At 36.6% G+C, this 18124-nt stretch overlaps 1 protein-coding gene across 1 annotated transcript in view; it reads right to left on the bottom strand.

Annotated features, from left to right (window-relative positions):
• Positions 1-18124, bottom strand: part of LOC150093024 (ras and EF-hand domain-containing protein-like) — a 261389-nt gene that overhangs the window by 39073 nt on the left and 204192 nt on the right. The window contains exon 12 of the mRNA XM_090413512.1: positions 12937-13004. Coding sequence (XP_090269638.1) covers positions 12937-13004 — 68 coding nt within the window. The remainder of the gene's footprint in view (positions 1-12936; positions 13005-18124) is intronic.

The raw sequence follows: 18124 nt of genomic DNA, 5'->3' as shown, positions 1-18124 counted from the left end.
TGTACAGTAATCCAGATGTGGGCATATCAACATTTTAATGAATGTGAATGGTAGAAAGGTGACAGCAGCAAAAGAAAGAGTTGAATAATTGAGTAATTACTTTATCAAAGCATGTTCAAGGTGAATATAATGTAGTAATGTACCTTATAAAGAGGGATAATAACTTTTATAATCCTAACTGCAAGTGTTTTTCAATGGTCAAATAATATTTCAAAGCATTTTGCCCACTTCCGCAATTTCTATGAATTTTAATCCCTTGTCTATTTTAACTTATTATTATATGACACCTCTAAGGAGTTCAAAGACTCACTGAGGAAGGGAGAGCACCTACTCTACAACTCTCCGTCTCCACCACTTAATCCACCAACTACAGCAAACTGCATCATCTACACCAACGCCATCTACTGTCCACCACTAGTATTTTCACAGACAATCACAAACATGGCAGGATTCAATCTGCAGACTTTTGGCTGTAGAGCAGACACGTTAACCACTCAGCCAACCATACTGGATTGATAATTTTTTAATTCCATAATATCTGTTTTAATCATAATTGTCAGTGTGATTTCAACATTCAAGTAACCAAATGTTTTGTACTACTTTGCCCATTTTTGAAGGTGTCTCATGAACTTTAATTCCCTACTCATTTTCAATTTCAGAATCCTGGCCTCAAGAATTCCTTATAGTATGGTCCCATCAATATAATGCATAGCTTGTAATATTTTCAGCCAAAAGGACAAAACTTTACACTTTATCATACTGAAATGGCAGCCATTATCTTTTGTCCACACTATCAATCTATTCAAATCATATTGCAGAATATCTACATCACCTGTATTAACTATTGCTACTCAAATCATCTCCAGCATCTTAAATACATAAATTGAACAGACAGACCTCTTATGACTTGTTTTCTGCCCTCTCCTTGTTTCTACTCCACTATATACCACTATTTCATGTTTGTATATTAGTCATCCAATTATTTGCTACTGACTTCAAGTCTATTTCCATTTGTTCCACTTTACCTAATAGATTTCTGTGTGGTATTGCACCTGTCAAATACCTTTGCAAAAGTCGAGCAATACCACAGAGTAGCTATTGGAAGTTTTTTCCACTTGATTATACTATAATTTAAAGATACCAATAAATTATATTCTTGGTTTAATCCTTTATTCAAGTGTAAGCAAACAAAGTTTGCACCTGAAGTAATTTCAGGACTGGGAAACTTGTATATAAAAGCTAATGACTTCACATCACTTGCATTAGTATCCCATAATTCAAACCACATATCTTTACAGACATGTATAATGCTATGTATTATGAGAAGGGTCACTACCCAGACTGGTTTCGACCTAATCCCACTGATGTCTAACCAGCAGGAGCCAGACCCAGAAGTATTACTTCTGCATTACTTCAACAAAGGTTGAAGTAATGCAGAAATGCCTCAATAAAGGTCGAAACTGGTTTTGGTAGTGACCCTTCCCATAATGTATAGCATTATACATGTCTGTAAGGATATGTGCAATGCAGCCCCTGAATTTCAGGTCCTTTTCCACCACCACTCCCAGATCTCTCATTTTCTCTACCTCCTTTAAAGTTTTCCCACAAAGTGTATACTTTGCATCCCATCATTGCTTAATAAATTTCAAAACTTTACACTTTGCAACACTGAACTGACGTTCCCCTTACTTGCCCATTCTTGCAATCTATTCAAGTCCTACTGCAAGGCTATAACATCCGTTTGACTCTGCACTGCTCTCCTCAATTTTGCATTGTCTGCAAATAGCTGCATATCCCTAATTAAATCTTCCCAATATCATTAATGTACATATTAAACAACAATGGTCCCAAAACTGACTCCCACAGTACACCACTAGCGACCTTCCTCTTATGAGATACCACACCCACATACAAAACTTTTTGATTCCTATCTGATAGCCAGTCACTGATCCAACTCAGAAGTTTGTTATCTAATCCAATCTGTTTCAATTTATTTAATAGTTTGTCATGTGTGTGTGTGTGGGGGGGGGGTGCTATAAAAAGCTTTTACAAAATCCAAGTACACCACTGTATATGCACCTCCCCTGTCCAAGGTATTTGTCATCATGTTATAGTACATAAGTAAGTTAGTAAAACATGATCTCCCCTTGACAAACACATGCTGAAAACCAAGAAAATTCTGCTGTTTTCAACCCAATTCTGTACCTTCTCACCAATCCCTCTCTAGTATATTCACCACAACTCCAGATATACAGATTGGCCTATAATTTAAAACCACAGCCTTATCACCACCTTCATGCAGTGGAACAATTTTACCCTCTTTCTAATCCTTTGCAACCTGTGCTGTTGTCATCAAATCCTATTACCTTATTGACATCAAGGTTATTTATTTCCTCAAATACTTCCTGTTCACTCACAATTAAGCCATCCTCTCTATACACCAAGACCAAGTTTTCTACACTAAGTTTGGTCTGCATTGATAAAAAATATACCTAAGTTAGACCTCAGACAGTGTGAACATGAACAACAGAATGTGACATCATTTAGTACTGTTCAAACTTAGCATGCATAGATTCTGAATTTGGATTTTTCAATTTAATGAACAGTCAGACAGCCATAACATCATAGAATGGACTATTTTGAGTAATTTTTCATTTCTTGTGTTTTAAACTTTTAGTTACCAAAACTTTAACCCCTGAAGATGTAAGTCAAAAAGCATATGAAACTTAATGGGTTTGTTTATTTTTATTTATCTTAATAAACATGTGGTCGCAATACTGGAATCTTTCTTTTGAACGACTAAACCACAGAAACCTACGCCTACCCTCTCTATTTCCTCTACACTTAAGATTCTCATGATTCTCTCTGATCAGGATGCAACACCATTATAAATTGATCACTGAATACCTCAACAATGTCTTCTGCAGCAGTTACCATTCTACCATTTTCATCCCTTAACTTCATCTTACCATGATCATTCTTCCTTCTACTTGTCACATATCTAAAAAACTCTCTAGGGTTTTTCTTTGCCTGATTTGCCAATTTCTGCCCATATTCTACCTTTGTTTTCCTTACTAACTGAGTCACTCTCCAGGTTTGCTTTTTATACTTTTCATGTAACTGATTATTACCATTATTCATCATGTACTGTCTCCAAAGTACTTTCTTTTTTTTACAGATTTCATGCTTAAGCTCCTCATTCATCCATTTTACACCTACCTTATTCATCCTTTTGGCCTTCAGAACACATTCACACATTGATGCTGTTATGCATTTCTTTGTGAGTTCCCATGCAGCATTTATTTCCTTCTGGCTCAACTCCTTGTTCCATGTTATAGCTCCAACCTGTCTCCTAAGCTTGTCATAATCACTAGTCTTATAATTCCACATATATCCTTTCTTCACAAAAGTTTGCATATGACTAGCCTCAACACAGGTGGATTACTTCATGACCACTTTCACCAACTGGAGGAGTGTGAAACCCCTTTAATAATTACGTCCTCTGATGAAATAATGAGATGTAGAACTCTTGATCCTTGCGTGCCCTTCTTTACGTGCTGCCTAAGATAGTTATCTCTCAAGAACTCAAGAAATTAATTTTCCTTATTCCCAAATGTTATTTCTTCATTTCAATCTATACTGTCATAATTAAAATCACCCATAATAATTACCCTTCCTTTGTTCACTAGTCCAAGTTGTTTATACATTTCTTCATCACCAGCCTCCATATTCCTTGCCCTGTAGTTTTGAAAGTGTATGATGTGAGATGGAGGTGGGCAGGACAAGGTATTTAGTGAGATGTTGCTATAGGCTAGGGAACACAGAGAGTGATGATGAGCAGGAAATATTTAGGTAGATGAGTTTGGCAAGTGCAAAGCAAGTAATCATTATGGGAGATTTTAACTATAGCAGTGCAGTGCAGTATAAATTAGGAGAGGAAGCAGCATACAGTAGCAAGGAAATGTAATTTCTGGAAATCTTGAGGGACACATGTATCAAGCAACATGTTGTAGAGGAAGCATGAGGATCAAAATTTTTGGATTTGGTGTTTACATCAGAGGATCTGATTGTAACTGAGATGTCAGTCCTGCCCCTCAGTTGGTGAGTGACTATACAGCCTTGACTTGGAGGCTGAGCAGAGATATCATCTCTGTAGAGTAGCAGCAATTGCTGGACAAGAATAAATATGGACAGGTGTTAGTTCAACTCCTGGACAGTTTTTGCATGTTTCATAGCTCCTACTATAGCCTGGCTGAATTTTCATGCCTTTAAAATGTTCCATCCTTAGTCTGGTGATGATTGTGGTTATGTCTCTATTTTCATTAATTTCATTCATCTTCTTCTTCATCTTGATAGTTTGTTTTACCAATCTTATTTTGGCGACAGAGTTAGCATCAGTTAGTGATAGTTGGTGTAATTTTTGGGGTATCTTGCTTCTTTAGCTAGTCTGTCTGCTCTTTCATTGCCTTCAATATTTACATGGACTGGAATCCATTGCAGTGGGCAGTTCTTATTTTACAAATTTAAGGTTGTTAGTAGTTCATGAATTTCCTGTGTGAGTTTTGTTTTTCCATTTTTTAATGCCTCAAGTGCAGATTTTGAGTCGCTGTAGATGGTTATTCCTTCTGTAATATTTATTAATGGATTTGAGAGCCCTTTCTATGGCACAAAGGGCTCTCAAATTTCACAAATATGACAAGTGAAGTTTGAAACTATTTTGCCAGGCTGTGGTTTTGATTTGCATTTCCTTGCCTCCAGGTAGAGTTAGAAAAAACCCTGAACCCTCCTTGGTTGAGTGATTCATCAGATGATCCATCAGTGCAGCCAGTGACATGGTTTGGATTATTTAAGTGATGTATAGTGTCATGTCCTTTTATTTTCTTGCTGTGAATTCTCTTTTGAACAAGGTTCGAGGAGATTTAAATTTATCATTGTGTTTTTTTTTTTTTTTTGGTAGAAAAGTTAAAAAGAATGGCTCTTTGCTTATTTCAATGGATAGGTGCTCTAAGTCGATCTGTTTTCTAATTTCTTGATCATATTGTAATGTAGATTATCTCTTTAGTTTAGATTTTCTTGCCCAGGCACAAAAGTCCTGAGTGAGATGTGATCCTGTTGGTGGCTCTTGATTCTGTTAGTGAATTTAACTGTGGAGAGTTTTCTTGTCTTCTAGTATGTGAAGCCCACACTCTTGTTGAGCTTTTAAATTATTTGTGGATGAGACTGCACCTATGATAATTTTTGCTGCTCTTGCTTGTACCTTTTCTTTTGAGATAGTAGAAGCTGGAGCCCAGATTGATGAGGCATATTCCATAGTGGGTCGTATGAGTGCCATATGTGTAATTTTGATTGTCTTCAGTTTTGCACCCCACTTTGTTCCACAAAGCCTTTTGATGATATTAAGCTTTTTAAGAGCTTTATTAAATATATTTGTAATATGAGTTGTAAATTTCAGTTCAGTGTCTAGGGTTAGGCCTAAGTATTTTGGAGACTGTTTTTTTCTACAGGGTGTCCCAAAATTCACGCAAGAAGTAATTTTGATAGAAAACACAGGTTTTTAATTAAAAATTGTAATTTCTTATTGATTCATAAAGTATACAGTATAGGGTTATGCATGGAATAGCATATCAGGTAAATGGCCTCCACGGTTTTGCTGGCACATACGCACTCTTTTGTCGAAATTTTCCATGACCGTTTTGCATAAATGTGGCTGAATTTTGTTGATACAGCGCTCAATTTCCTCCTTAAAGGAGTGGGTGGTCGTGGGCTTGTTGGCATAAACCTTAGACTTCAAAAAACTCCAAAGAAAAAAGTCCAACGCCGTTAAATCACATGATCTGGGCGGCCAATTCTGATCACCAAAATGGGAAATTACATGACCAGGAAATGACTCATGCAGTAATTGAATTGTTTCTCGGGCTGTATGGCATGTGGCACCGTCTTGTTGAAACCACGTCGTCCACATCCATATCTTGCAATTTAGGCACAAAAAACTGGATTATCATGTCGCGATAGCGAGCACCATTAACTGTTATTACCTTACCAGCCACATTTTCAAAGAAGAATGGACCGATGATGCCTCCAGCCCAAAATCCGCACCAAACAGTGACACGTTGTGGATGCATTTTTTCATCCACGAGTGATTGTTTCTCAACAATCACTCATGGATTTTCTGAAACCCCAAATGCGCCAATTTTGTCGATTAACAAAGCCTCATCACTGAAGATGATTTTGTTCGAAAAATAAGCATCCACTTGTTGTTGTTACATAATCCATTCAACGAACTCTCTTCGCTGTGTGTGGTCAATAGGCTTCAGATTTTGAGTCAATTGAACTTTGTAAGCATAAAGATGCAAATCTTTCGTGAGAATATGCTGTAGAGAGCTTCTCGAAATGCCCAATTCAAGACCACGGTGCCGAATTGATGTTCCTGGACTCTCAGCAACACTCTCATGAACTGCTTCGATGTTTTCTGTTGAACGATTTGTTGAAGGACGGCCAGAGTGTATAAGATCACTAATTGATCCAGTTTCCTTGAATTTTTTAATTAATCTTTTCACAGTTGATGAAGTTAAATCACTATTCCGACCATATTTTGTACGAAAATTGCGAAATGTAGCTGCCAAACCTTCATTATTTTTAAAATATTGCTCAACAATGAAAATGCGTTGTTCTTTCGTGTAGCGCTCCATTTTTAATAACCCTGAACTGTTAGCTGTCACGCTGTCTTTTTTTTCTCGTTGGCAACACTTTACCGCACAAATGGCACTAAATTTAAATCTTGCGTGATTTTGGGACACCCTATATTTTGGTATTATATATTTTGATTTGAGGGTTGTAATTGTGTCTATTTTTTCTATCAGTGGAGAAGATGCTCAATTTTGTTTGTTTTTTCTGGGTTTATCTGTAGTTTAAGTTCCTTTGCCCATCTTTCTAAGCCTTTTATTGAATTATTTAGGACTTTTTCAGATTGTTAAGGATTACTGCTTGTGTACAGATTGCTATATCATCTGCATAGCATGCTATTTTTGTATAATTTATTATGTGAGGATGGATATTGTTCATATAGATGAGAAATACGAGTAGGTTTAAAACAGAACCTTGTGGGACTCCAGCCCAAGTTCGATGCATGTTGGAATAAATTCCATTAACTTTTACTTTCATTTTTCTTCCTTTCATGAAATCTGAAATCCAAATTATCCCCCCTTATTCCAGTATTGTATGCAATTTTTATTAGCTTTTTTCTTCAGATGCGATCGTGGGCAGCTATGAGATTCAAGAATATTGCTGTTGTCTTCTTTGGTGGTTTTTCTTGAAAGCCATCTATGACTGATTGGCAAAGATAAAATAATTGATCTTCTGTACTATGTTTAGACCTGTATGCAGTTTGGCAGAAGTGAATCATGTTAATTTCTAAGAGCCAATTCATAAGTCTGGTATTTATTATTCTTTCGTTTAGTTTACAGAGAGTGCAAGTCAAAGCTATTGTATTAGCAGTTTTGCAATTTTCCTGCACTTTTTTGTCTTCTTTGTTGTATTGCAGCTTGCTTGCATTAATGTTTGGCTAGTAAATTTGCCATCTGTTTGTTTGTTGCTGCTGTATTGGTTAGCAGGAATTGATTGTTATGTTTGTATGAGGAGACTGTGTTTGAAGAGTAATCAGTATCCAGAAGTGTTGCATTGTTTAATAGGGTGCTGCATGATAAGTTCACAGTTAAGTTGCAACACATGGGGTTGGATATCAGATTAGTGAATTGGATTAGAAATTGGCTGCACCTGGAATACTATGTCCAGATCTGGTCACTGGGATTTTAAAGAGGATAAATTAACCTTGGAGAGTGTACAGAAGTGATAACAATGTTTAGTTATGAGGATAGATTGAAAGAATGAAAATTACAGAGTCTGGTGGTAGAAGACCAAGACTGACATGATTAAGACATGTAAACTATTAAGAGGTATTTAAAGGATTAACACAGGGGAGATTTTTTCACATAGTAGAAGAAGGAGAAGGAACAAAAGGACATCCCTAGAATTTGCAAAAGGAGGTAGTGAGAATTGGCTTTTTGCATGGAGGGTGGTTAGACAATGAAATTCATTGCCTAATAGTGGTCTTGTCAAAAATGGTGGTCCCACAATTAGTTTTATGACATCATGGAGGTCTGAAATAATAATAACAATAATAATGATAATAATGTAGTAAATGATCAGCGTCTACTTGTGAAGCAGGATTGTACTAAACAGATTGTACAACAGAAGGAAGATGGATACAAGGTTGAAGATGGGGTTGCAGCAACACAAGGTGATGGAATGCATAAAGGTGAGGAATGAAAATCAGAGTCATGATCAGGGAAATGGCAGTGGTCAGATTGAAGAGCGAGGTGTGGTATAGCAGCTAGAATGGCCTCAAAGACACAAGGATTCTTATGTTTGTATGCAAATGTAAGGAGTATTCGAAACAAGAGAGCTGAGTTTGTTGCATTAATTGAGTCAGTATGCTCAAAGATAATTGGGAATAAGTGAAACTTGGTGGATGTGATGTCGGGAAAAGAAATGGAAGGATATATAATTTTCCGGAAGGATAGAAATGTAAAAAGCGGAGGGGTGGGGTGGGGGAGTGCTGTTAATGATTACAGAGGAAATGTGTCAACAAAGTGTGTAAGTTGATGTGCATGTACAGATTTTGAATCTGTGTGGTGTAAAGTTGAAATTAACAGGCTAGTATATCTGATAGGATGCAGTTATAGGTCAGGAAATGTAATGAATACTGATTGCAAAATGTTTAGACAAATTGGTTGGACATGTAAAAAGAAGGTGATCCTGATGGGAGACTTTCATTACAGGAATATAGTGTTATGTCTTGGCTTTTTCTTATTTTTATATTATCTTATCTTTATCAGTTGTTATTTTGTGCTACTTATTATCAGTTATTTCGTTAGCCGACAAATTTATAGTTATTTTATGACTGCGCCAGCCGGCAACTGAATTCTGATATACTATCCTAGATTACTTAGAAAGAAAATGCAGGGATCGTGAAGTTTGCAGTCGTGGTCCCGTTTCTTATGTTACTAATGGATTTCCCTCTAATACACGGCTCGTGATTTCCAAGCGGTAATTCAATCCACAGAAACATGACAAACTCATTTGGTTTACACATAAGAAATACATTTATTTTGACACAAACATAGAGATACATTTTAGTTAAACCTTTAATTCTAAAAGAGTCTGAGTTTCCTCCCTTTTCTTAAATTAACACATCCAAAAAAGTTCTACACTATAATTTCTTATACTGACAAAATCTTACACTTCTTTATATACCATTCTCAGACTCTGTTAATTTATACTAAATTACCCAATACTATCACACATATAAAATACATATATACACAGGCTTACTCTACAATTCTGGCATAAACTTCATGAGATAATATTCCTTCTTATATTTCAAACTTTGTCCCCCCCCCCCAGAATTTTAGCTAGCATTCAAATTAAGTTTTAACATAATGACATTAATTTCCTTCTCTTGACACAAACAGTCCGAAGCCTTGGTTTCCTATTCAGCTCAAGCCTAAGATGCCTTTTATTCCTTAGATGTAGACAAAATTCCAAATGCAGACAGTTCTTTAGACACTGCACAGAAATTGACTGTTTTCTCAACGTTCAGTTTCTCCTTCCTCCACGGTTACTCTAACTTAATACAAAAGGTTTCAGCTTACCGTTCTTGCTTTATCTGGTGGATTTAGGACCTTCTTATCTGGATTCTCGGATCTCCTCACTGTATTCTCTTCAATGGTGTCTCCGCTATTCTTTTGTTCTACTCGAATAGAAGCACTCTTTTACTGACTTCTACACTGGCATCAATTCACCAGCGGCCCTTTCTTCTAGAACTCTGGATGCATTATAGCTGCAGCTTTGATCCACGTGGCACGTATAGCAAGGGGAAATTCTTGCTACGCATGGCGGCAAGCTTTCCACAGCTACTCAGCTCTCTGCTCAGAAAACCAGGAACCGACGAAAAAGAGAAGAGAAGAGAGCGATTCAAATCCCCACCGAAACTTATATACTACAAAACAGCGCCCTCATTTGGTGGTGTCATCATGCATACGGCGGCAGCCGATTGGTTACCGCAGTTCCGAACTGTCTTTGACATGGCCTAAAACTTGTATTACTTTATACACATCTTTTTTAGCAATTTTACATGATTTTCTATTTTAATTAATTTACAAACATTCTCTATTCAGTTTATGGGCTTCTTTAACATTACTTAAATTTTACAAAACTGAATATACACATGTTCTTGGGTCATTAATAGGCACACTTTCTATCTGGAGGCATAAGTATGTCCTTATCCTTCCCTTCTGAGGTTACCTTATGTTGGGCTGGAAAAAGGATGACTCATCAAAAGTGAATCAGCACTTTTTCCGACACAACAATAGAATGGAAGGAGAAGATGGTGTATGGGAAAGTTTATTGAATTTCTGAGAGATAAATATCTTAAGTAGCACGTAATTGAAACAACTATGGGCTTTAATGTTTTCTATTTGGTGAAATTTCATAAGATGTAGTTGTTAATGAGGTATTAACACTGGCACCAGTTAGTCAGAGTGATCATGAGGTACTTGTTTGGTAAGTGGTGAAACAAGAAAAGGTTACTGCCCAAAATGGATATGTGGAAGTATAAAGCAGGTGATTATGGGAAGCTCTGTAGTCAATTAGCATCAGTATATTGGGCAGATGAGCTGAGTAGAAAAGATATTGACAGTGCATCTAATCTTTATTATTTATTGATAGTGCATGGAAATTCATAAGGCAGTATCTGACACAAGCAAGGTATAACTGCATATCAAGGATTAAGCGAGTGAATAGAACAGGAGTAAAGTGGATGAACAGTGAAATAAAGCAAGTTGTGTTGGAAAAGAAAATGCTATTGAGGAGGTACAAGACAGTTGGTGGTGGTGATGAGATCCATGAAGAGTATGAAGGTCAGGCTAGGAAGGTAATGACATGGTAAAGAAAGAAAAGGTGCAGTATGAGAAAAGATTGGATGGTCAGTCCAAGGTTAATTAAAGGAAATTTTTTCCCTATATGGCCAGCAAGAGAAAGAATAATTATGGCAGGTTGAAAGTGGTGAATAGTCATAGCAGCAAAGTGACAGTTGCAAAAGATATAGTGGAATTATAATATTGAACAAGCACTTTCTCAGTGTATTATTATTATCCCAAGACCCCATGGAGTCAAAGACTCCTCGAGGAGGTCCTTTTGTCATGCACACAGCTCATCATACCATGCCTTAAACACACTCAGATTCTCTGCAAACACCAGTATATCATACTGGTGTCTGCAGAGAATTGTAAATTTGTCAGGTGTTGATTGGGTTAGATGTTAATAAGGCTGTGGGAATGGATGACATATCACCACGTATTCTTAAGGAATACACACAACAACTGGCTATGCCCTTGACCTGGTTATTTAATGAAAGTCTTGCAGTGGGTAGATTCCTAAGGAGTGGAAAGAAGGCCAAATAATACGACTCCACAAGCATGGTTCCTAAGACAGAAGTCTCCAATTATAGACCAGTCTGTATAACTGCAGTTGTGGTCAAGGTGTTGGAGAGATTGATTAGGAATAGAATACAGGATTAGGTTGATGGACAAAGTATTCTTTATGATGGTCAGCATGGATTTGTAAAGGGTAGGTCCTGTTTTAAGAATTTACATGGCTCCTTGCCTTTAATACAAAGCACCATACATCTCCTCCAGGAGATGTGCTTTGCATTAAGGGTAAATATTAAGATTAGTGATCAGAGCTTATTCTACTTTTACCATGAGTTGCCTTGGTCTTGCACTACGTGCAGGGTCAGCTAGACTTGCAACACTTGCAGGTGCAAACTTGACTTGTTTGTCTGTTTGCTTACTTGGGAAATGGAGTAAAACTAGGTTTAAAATAGCTTGGTATCTTTAATATTTGAGAATTACAGTGAATGGAACATATCACCAGAATGTGTTGTTAATGCAAGAAGTGTTAAGAATTTTAAGACTCGGTATAATAAATATGTTGTCTGTTAAATGAATCTCCCACGATTAGTCTGCCGACTCCATGGAGGGTGCAATAATAATGATGACAGGAAACTAGTAATAACAATACAAACTTAATTGTATAGCACTATTATAGCATCCCATATACTTTTTGAGGATATTTATATATCAGATGACGAAAATAATATACACAGAATATTACACTTAAGTTATATGCATCTTTACTGCATATATAAATATAATCATAGATAGGTAATTATTAGTGTTAATAATGGTTATTGTGAGTCTACCCTAATGAAACTATAGAGGGGATCCAGCAATGAGTAACTAAGGCAATATCAGAACTCTGCAATTGTTATAGGATTAGGAAAGGTTACGGAAATATAAGTTGCACAATTTAGTGAATAGGTGGAAAAAAGGGAATGCAACTGATATATTTAATTAACTTGTGAAGGGTATTATTTTAAAGGATTAATAAAAAGGAAAATATACATAGAAAAGAATGGAAGAATAATAGGCTATCCAAAGTTGTACAAAGATATAGTGAGGATGGGAGTAAAAGGCTTTTTTTTTCTTTTATGAAAATTCGAATGCATTGCCAAAATGTGTTATGAATGCTATGAATGTGAACGAGTTCAAAGTTCAACATGATAGATATGTTACTGGCTGAGTAAGACCTCCTGCAACTAGCCTGTTAATTCCATGAGGATAGTTATTAATTTTAATAATTATAATACTTCTCCCTGAAAATAAATAAATGCAACAAAAAATTTTCAATTTTCAATAAAGTATAACATTCTATGTTCTATGTTTTTTATATATTTGAATATTGATTCCTGAAAGTGATTTGTAACATGAATAAGTAGTGGAAAATAATCGTTATCTGCAAAACAAAATTTTGACTTACTTTACAGTTTTTTTATTTTCCTCATTTGATTCTGATTCAGTAGAAACCACTGCCTTTTTTCCAGATGCCTTGTAAAATTTAAATAATTTGTTAAAACTACATTCTTGAGAAATCATCATTAATCATAATGTTATTATTATAATTAACATTTGACCTCCATGGAGTCAGAGACTCATTGTGGGAGGTACACACTATTGCACACAATGCTCATCCAACTGTACTTTAAACTAATTCAATGTGTCTACACCCACAACATACTCAGGCAATGCATTCCATTCACCAACCACTCTCCATGGAAAGAACCTACTCCTCACTCCTCTGTTCACACCCTCCTTATACAGTTTCCATCAATGGCCTCTTATTCAATTCCCCTCTCCCATTCTATGAAAAATCGCTTCCATATTATCAACCAGATAACAATCCCTGACTAGCTTATATGTCGCAATAATATCCTCCCCCCTCCTCCTATTCACAAGGCTCTGCAACTTACATTCTCTCAATCTGTCCTCGTACTCCACATTCCAAAGACCACTGACTACCTTTGTGAATCTTCTCTGGATCCTTTCCAACATATCCTTGCCACCATGAAAACTGGCAACCAAATCTGTGCATAATAAACCTAATGAAGCCTGATCAAGGCCTTATACAATGGAATCTCTTTTTTTTTTTTTGTGTATGTCAGGATCCTCCGCATCACTGCCATTATCCGATGGGATGTCTTCACAACTTGTGCAATGTGGTCCCTGAATTTCAGGTCCTCGTCCACCATCACTCCTACATCTCTCATCTCCTCTACTTCCGTTAAAGTTTCCTTACCAAGTGTATACTTTGCATCCCATCATTGCTTCTTCAAACAGCTGGATATCACTAGTTAAACCCAACCCAATATCATTAACATACAAAATGAACAACAATGGCCACAAAACTGACCCCTGCAGTACAAAACTAGTGACTTTTCTCTTTCGGGATACTGCACCCCCCATATACAACTTTCTGATACCTATCTGACAGCCAGTCACTGATCCAACTCAGAAGTTGTTATCTGTTCCCATCTGTTTCAATTTATTTAAGAGCTTGTTGTGTGGCAGTCTATCAAAAGCCTTTGCAAAATCTAAGTACACCACTGTAGATGTATCTCCCCTGTCCAAGGTATTTGTTACCTTGTTATAGTACACAATTAAATTAGTGAAACACGGTTTCCCCTTAACAAACCCATGCCAATAACCACAGAGAATACTGATATTACCAACCCATTTCTGTATCTTATTTCACACCAATCTCTCCAGGATCTTCACCACAACTCCAGATATACAGACAGGCCTATAATTTGAAGCTACAGCCTTATCACCACCTTTATGCAGTGGAACAATTTTTTCCTGCTTCCACTCCCTTGGAACCTGTGCTGTTGTAAGACTCTTATTAAATAGCAATGCTACTGCTAATTCCTTGGGACATTCCCTTAAGATGCATGGTGATATGTCATCAAATCCTATTACCTTATTGACATCAAGGTTATTTATTTCCTCAAACACCCCCTGTTCACTCACAATTAAGCCATCCCCTCCTATGTCATCTATGATTAATTTCCTCATGATTCAACCATGATCAGGTGAAACACCCTTATAAATTGATCACTGAATACCTCAACAATGTCTTCTTTAGCAGTTACCATTCTACCATTTTCATCCATTAGTATCATCTTACCATGATCATTCTTCCTTCTACTTGCCACTTATCTAAAAAACTCTCTAGGGTTTTTCTTTGCCTGATTTGCCAATTTCTGCTCATACTGCACTTTTGTTTTTCCTAACTAACTGAGTCACTCTCCTGGTTTGCTTTTTATACTTTTCATGTAACTGATTATTACCATTATTCATCATGTACTGTCTCCAAAGTACTTTCTTTTTTTTACAGATTTCATGCTTAAGCTCCTCATTCATCCATTTTACACCTACCTTATTCATCCTTTTGGCCTTCAGAACACATTCATACATTGATGCTGTTATGTATTTCTTTGTGAGTTCCCATGCAGCATTTATTTCCTTACCATGCAACTTCTTGTTCCATGTTATAGCTCCAACCAGTCTCCTAAGCTTGTCATAATCACCAGTCTTATAATTCCACATATATCCTTTCCTCACAAAAGTTTGCATATGACTAGTCACAACACACACACACACACATGAAGTAATCACTTGTCGATACAAAATAAATAACGGAAAAAACTCGCGTAGAAAGATTATTTAATAGTATCATTTTCGCCTGTGTGTCACAGGCATCTTCAGTATATTAAACTCAAAAAATTAAACACTAACTGACAATTCCAAAAAGCGCCACCTAAGTAGCTGGTGTAAGATAACTAAAAATTTCTCACTAAGTTAAACGCATTTCATCCTAGGATCAAGTTTACCCTAGAAGTAGAATCAAATAAGCAGTTAGCCTTTTTAGATCTTCTAATTCTTCGCCAACCAGATGGTAACTTACATTTCTCAGTTTATAGAAAGAAGACTCATACAGGCCATTATATCCATGCGGAATCTCATCACCATCCCAGTCAAAAGGCAGGAACTATTAAAACACTGGTTCATCGGGCCCATTCCTTTTGTTCTACAGACGATCTTTTACAGAAAGAACTACAATATATAACTTCTTCCTTTCTATCTAATGGTTATAAGAATTGTTTCATTAAAAGAACTTTGAGTAGTTTTAATATGTCTTCCTCTTCAAACACAGAAGAAAAAACGCACATTACTATCCGTTATGTACAAGGCATCAGTGAATGTATAGCAAAAGTTTTAAAACCACTGAATATTTTTGTTGCCTTTCGACCGTTTTAGAAAAATCTCCACCTTTCTCACTTCTCCTAAGGACAAGCTTCCACATCTTAATCATGCAGGTGTCTACCAGATTCCGTGCTCTTGTGGATTATCTTATTTCGAACAAACGGGAAGATCTGCCTCTATTCGGCTAGAAGAACACCGATCTTATATTGAATACTTTAAACCTGAAAAGTCTGGACTTTCTGAACATGCCATCTTCACTAGACACAGAGTTCATTGGAGAAAGACAAGAGTTCTTCACAAAAGTCAGTTTCTCATGGAACGCCTTTATAAAGAAACATGTGAAACTCTACTTCATTCTCCTAACTTAAACAGATCTGACAGCTTACGTCTATCCCCTTTATGGGAGTTAGTACTTTACAAATCAGCTAATCTTTCCTAACTTTTTATTGTATTAATTTTTTTTTTTTTTTTTTTTTAGGAAAGTTATTGACCTTTTTAGTTATCTTACACCAGCTACTTAGGTGGCGCTTTTTGGAATTGTCAGTTAGTGTTTAATTTTGAGCTTAATGTACTGAAGATGCCTGTGACACACAGGCGAAAATTATACTATTAAATAATCTTTCTACGTGAGTTTTTTCCGTTATTTATTTTGTATCGATATGTCTACTCACGGTTTACCTCTTTTAAAATGTAATCACTTGTGTTGTGACTAGCCACAGCACAGGTGATTACTTCATGATCACTTTCACCAACTGGAGGAAAGTGTGAAACCCCCTCTAATAATTACGTCCTCTGATGAAATAATGAGATCTAGAACTCTTGATCCTCACATACCCTTCTTTATGTGCTGCCTGAAATAGTTAACTCAAGAAATTCATTTTCCGTATTCCCAAATGCTATCTCTTCATTCCAATCTAAACCAACATAATTAAAATCACCCATAATAATTACCCCTCCTTTGTTCACTAATCCAAGTTGTTTTTACATTTCTTCGTCACCACCTTCCACATTTCCAGGCCTATAGCAACATCCAACTAAATATGTCTTCCTCTCAACCTTCACATTACAACATGCTACCTCATAACCATTACCACTATTTCCTCCTTTTATGTCTACTTAGGTAGACTTAATTCACCTGTTATCATCAGTGCAGGACTCCCCTTTTCTTTTTGCTCTTTCTATCCTTGCAAAAAATACTGTCCCCTTCCATTTCTATTCCCATTACGATATCATCTTCATTCAACCATGTTTCACTTATTCCAATGATTTTGAAATAAGTGAAAGTTATTTCAATCACTGAAACCATTTCATCTCCTTTATTTCTGATACTTCTGGCATTTGCAAAACACTGCAGTTCAGTCACCTTTATCACTGCTTACCATATACATGTGCTCAATCTCAACTTCTCCACTCAGATCCCAATATACTCCATTTTCGTACCCACATTCGCTGCCACTTTCAACATCCAATCTTCCTATGCCATGTCTCCATGCCCACCTGAGCTCCCCCCCTGTTTCCTTGTTTTTCTTGTATTCCTGTTCTCCCTTCCTCTCTCACACTACTACCATTTCCACTGCCAAGCACATACCACTCTCCTGATTTTTCTCTTCATCCCTTCTGATCACTGGCACATCACACACTGTACTTTCATTCAGCAACACTTTCTCCAGTACACTCACTCCAAAGCCATTTAAATGCATCCCATCACACCTGTATAATTTCATTCTTCCCTCAAACACATGCCATATATCCACAAACTCCACTTCCTTCTCCTAACACAGCTCTGCTAGCATACCATCCATTATTTTGGCTCTCCTTCACAAATCATACCTGGGCAACACACTGACAACCTTTCCTACTAGACTGTTATCTTTCACTCTTCTCAATAGTCTCCTGATATTCGTCCTCACATCCTTCTTATGTCCACTTAGATCATTCATCCCTACAATCACAACTAACTATCTTGCTTGTTTCTTCCTGATGTCCAATGCCTTAATTATCGTACTCATTCTCCCACCTGGATAGCAGACCTTATGGACTCTAGCAGTAACTAGGCCTCTAATTATGAAGTCTCCATATACTGCTATCCTCGAATCACTCGTCACTTCTTTTACTCTTTTTTCTTTCATTCTCTTCTCTTGCACACTTTCATTAGTTTCCACTAGACAACTAACATTGCTCCACATATTCTTCATTTCATTTTTCATTTCCAATAACTGTTTCATTAAATCTTGCATTCCGACAATTTCTCTATCTCGCTACCTCTTGTTCTGCTGCACTTTACTTCCGTTTCCTCATTCATACTTTCTTTCTCTCCCTCATCACTAACTTTCACTTCTGCATCCTTTTACTCACTCAGTTTCACTTGCTTTTGTTTCATTTCATTTTTTTGCAACTTTTTCCTT

The sequence above is a fragment of the Typopeltis vanoorti genome, chromosome 24 (assembly GCF_054136105.1).
Source record: "Typopeltis vanoorti isolate ZY-2024b chromosome 24, IOZ_Tvanoo_1.0, whole genome shotgun sequence".
NCBI classification, from domain to species: Eukaryota; Metazoa; Arthropoda; class Arachnida; order Uropygi; family Thelyphonidae; genus Typopeltis; species Typopeltis vanoorti.
The sequence above is the reverse complement of the archived record's forward strand: the minus strand, read 5'-3'. Positions and strand labels throughout refer to the sequence as shown.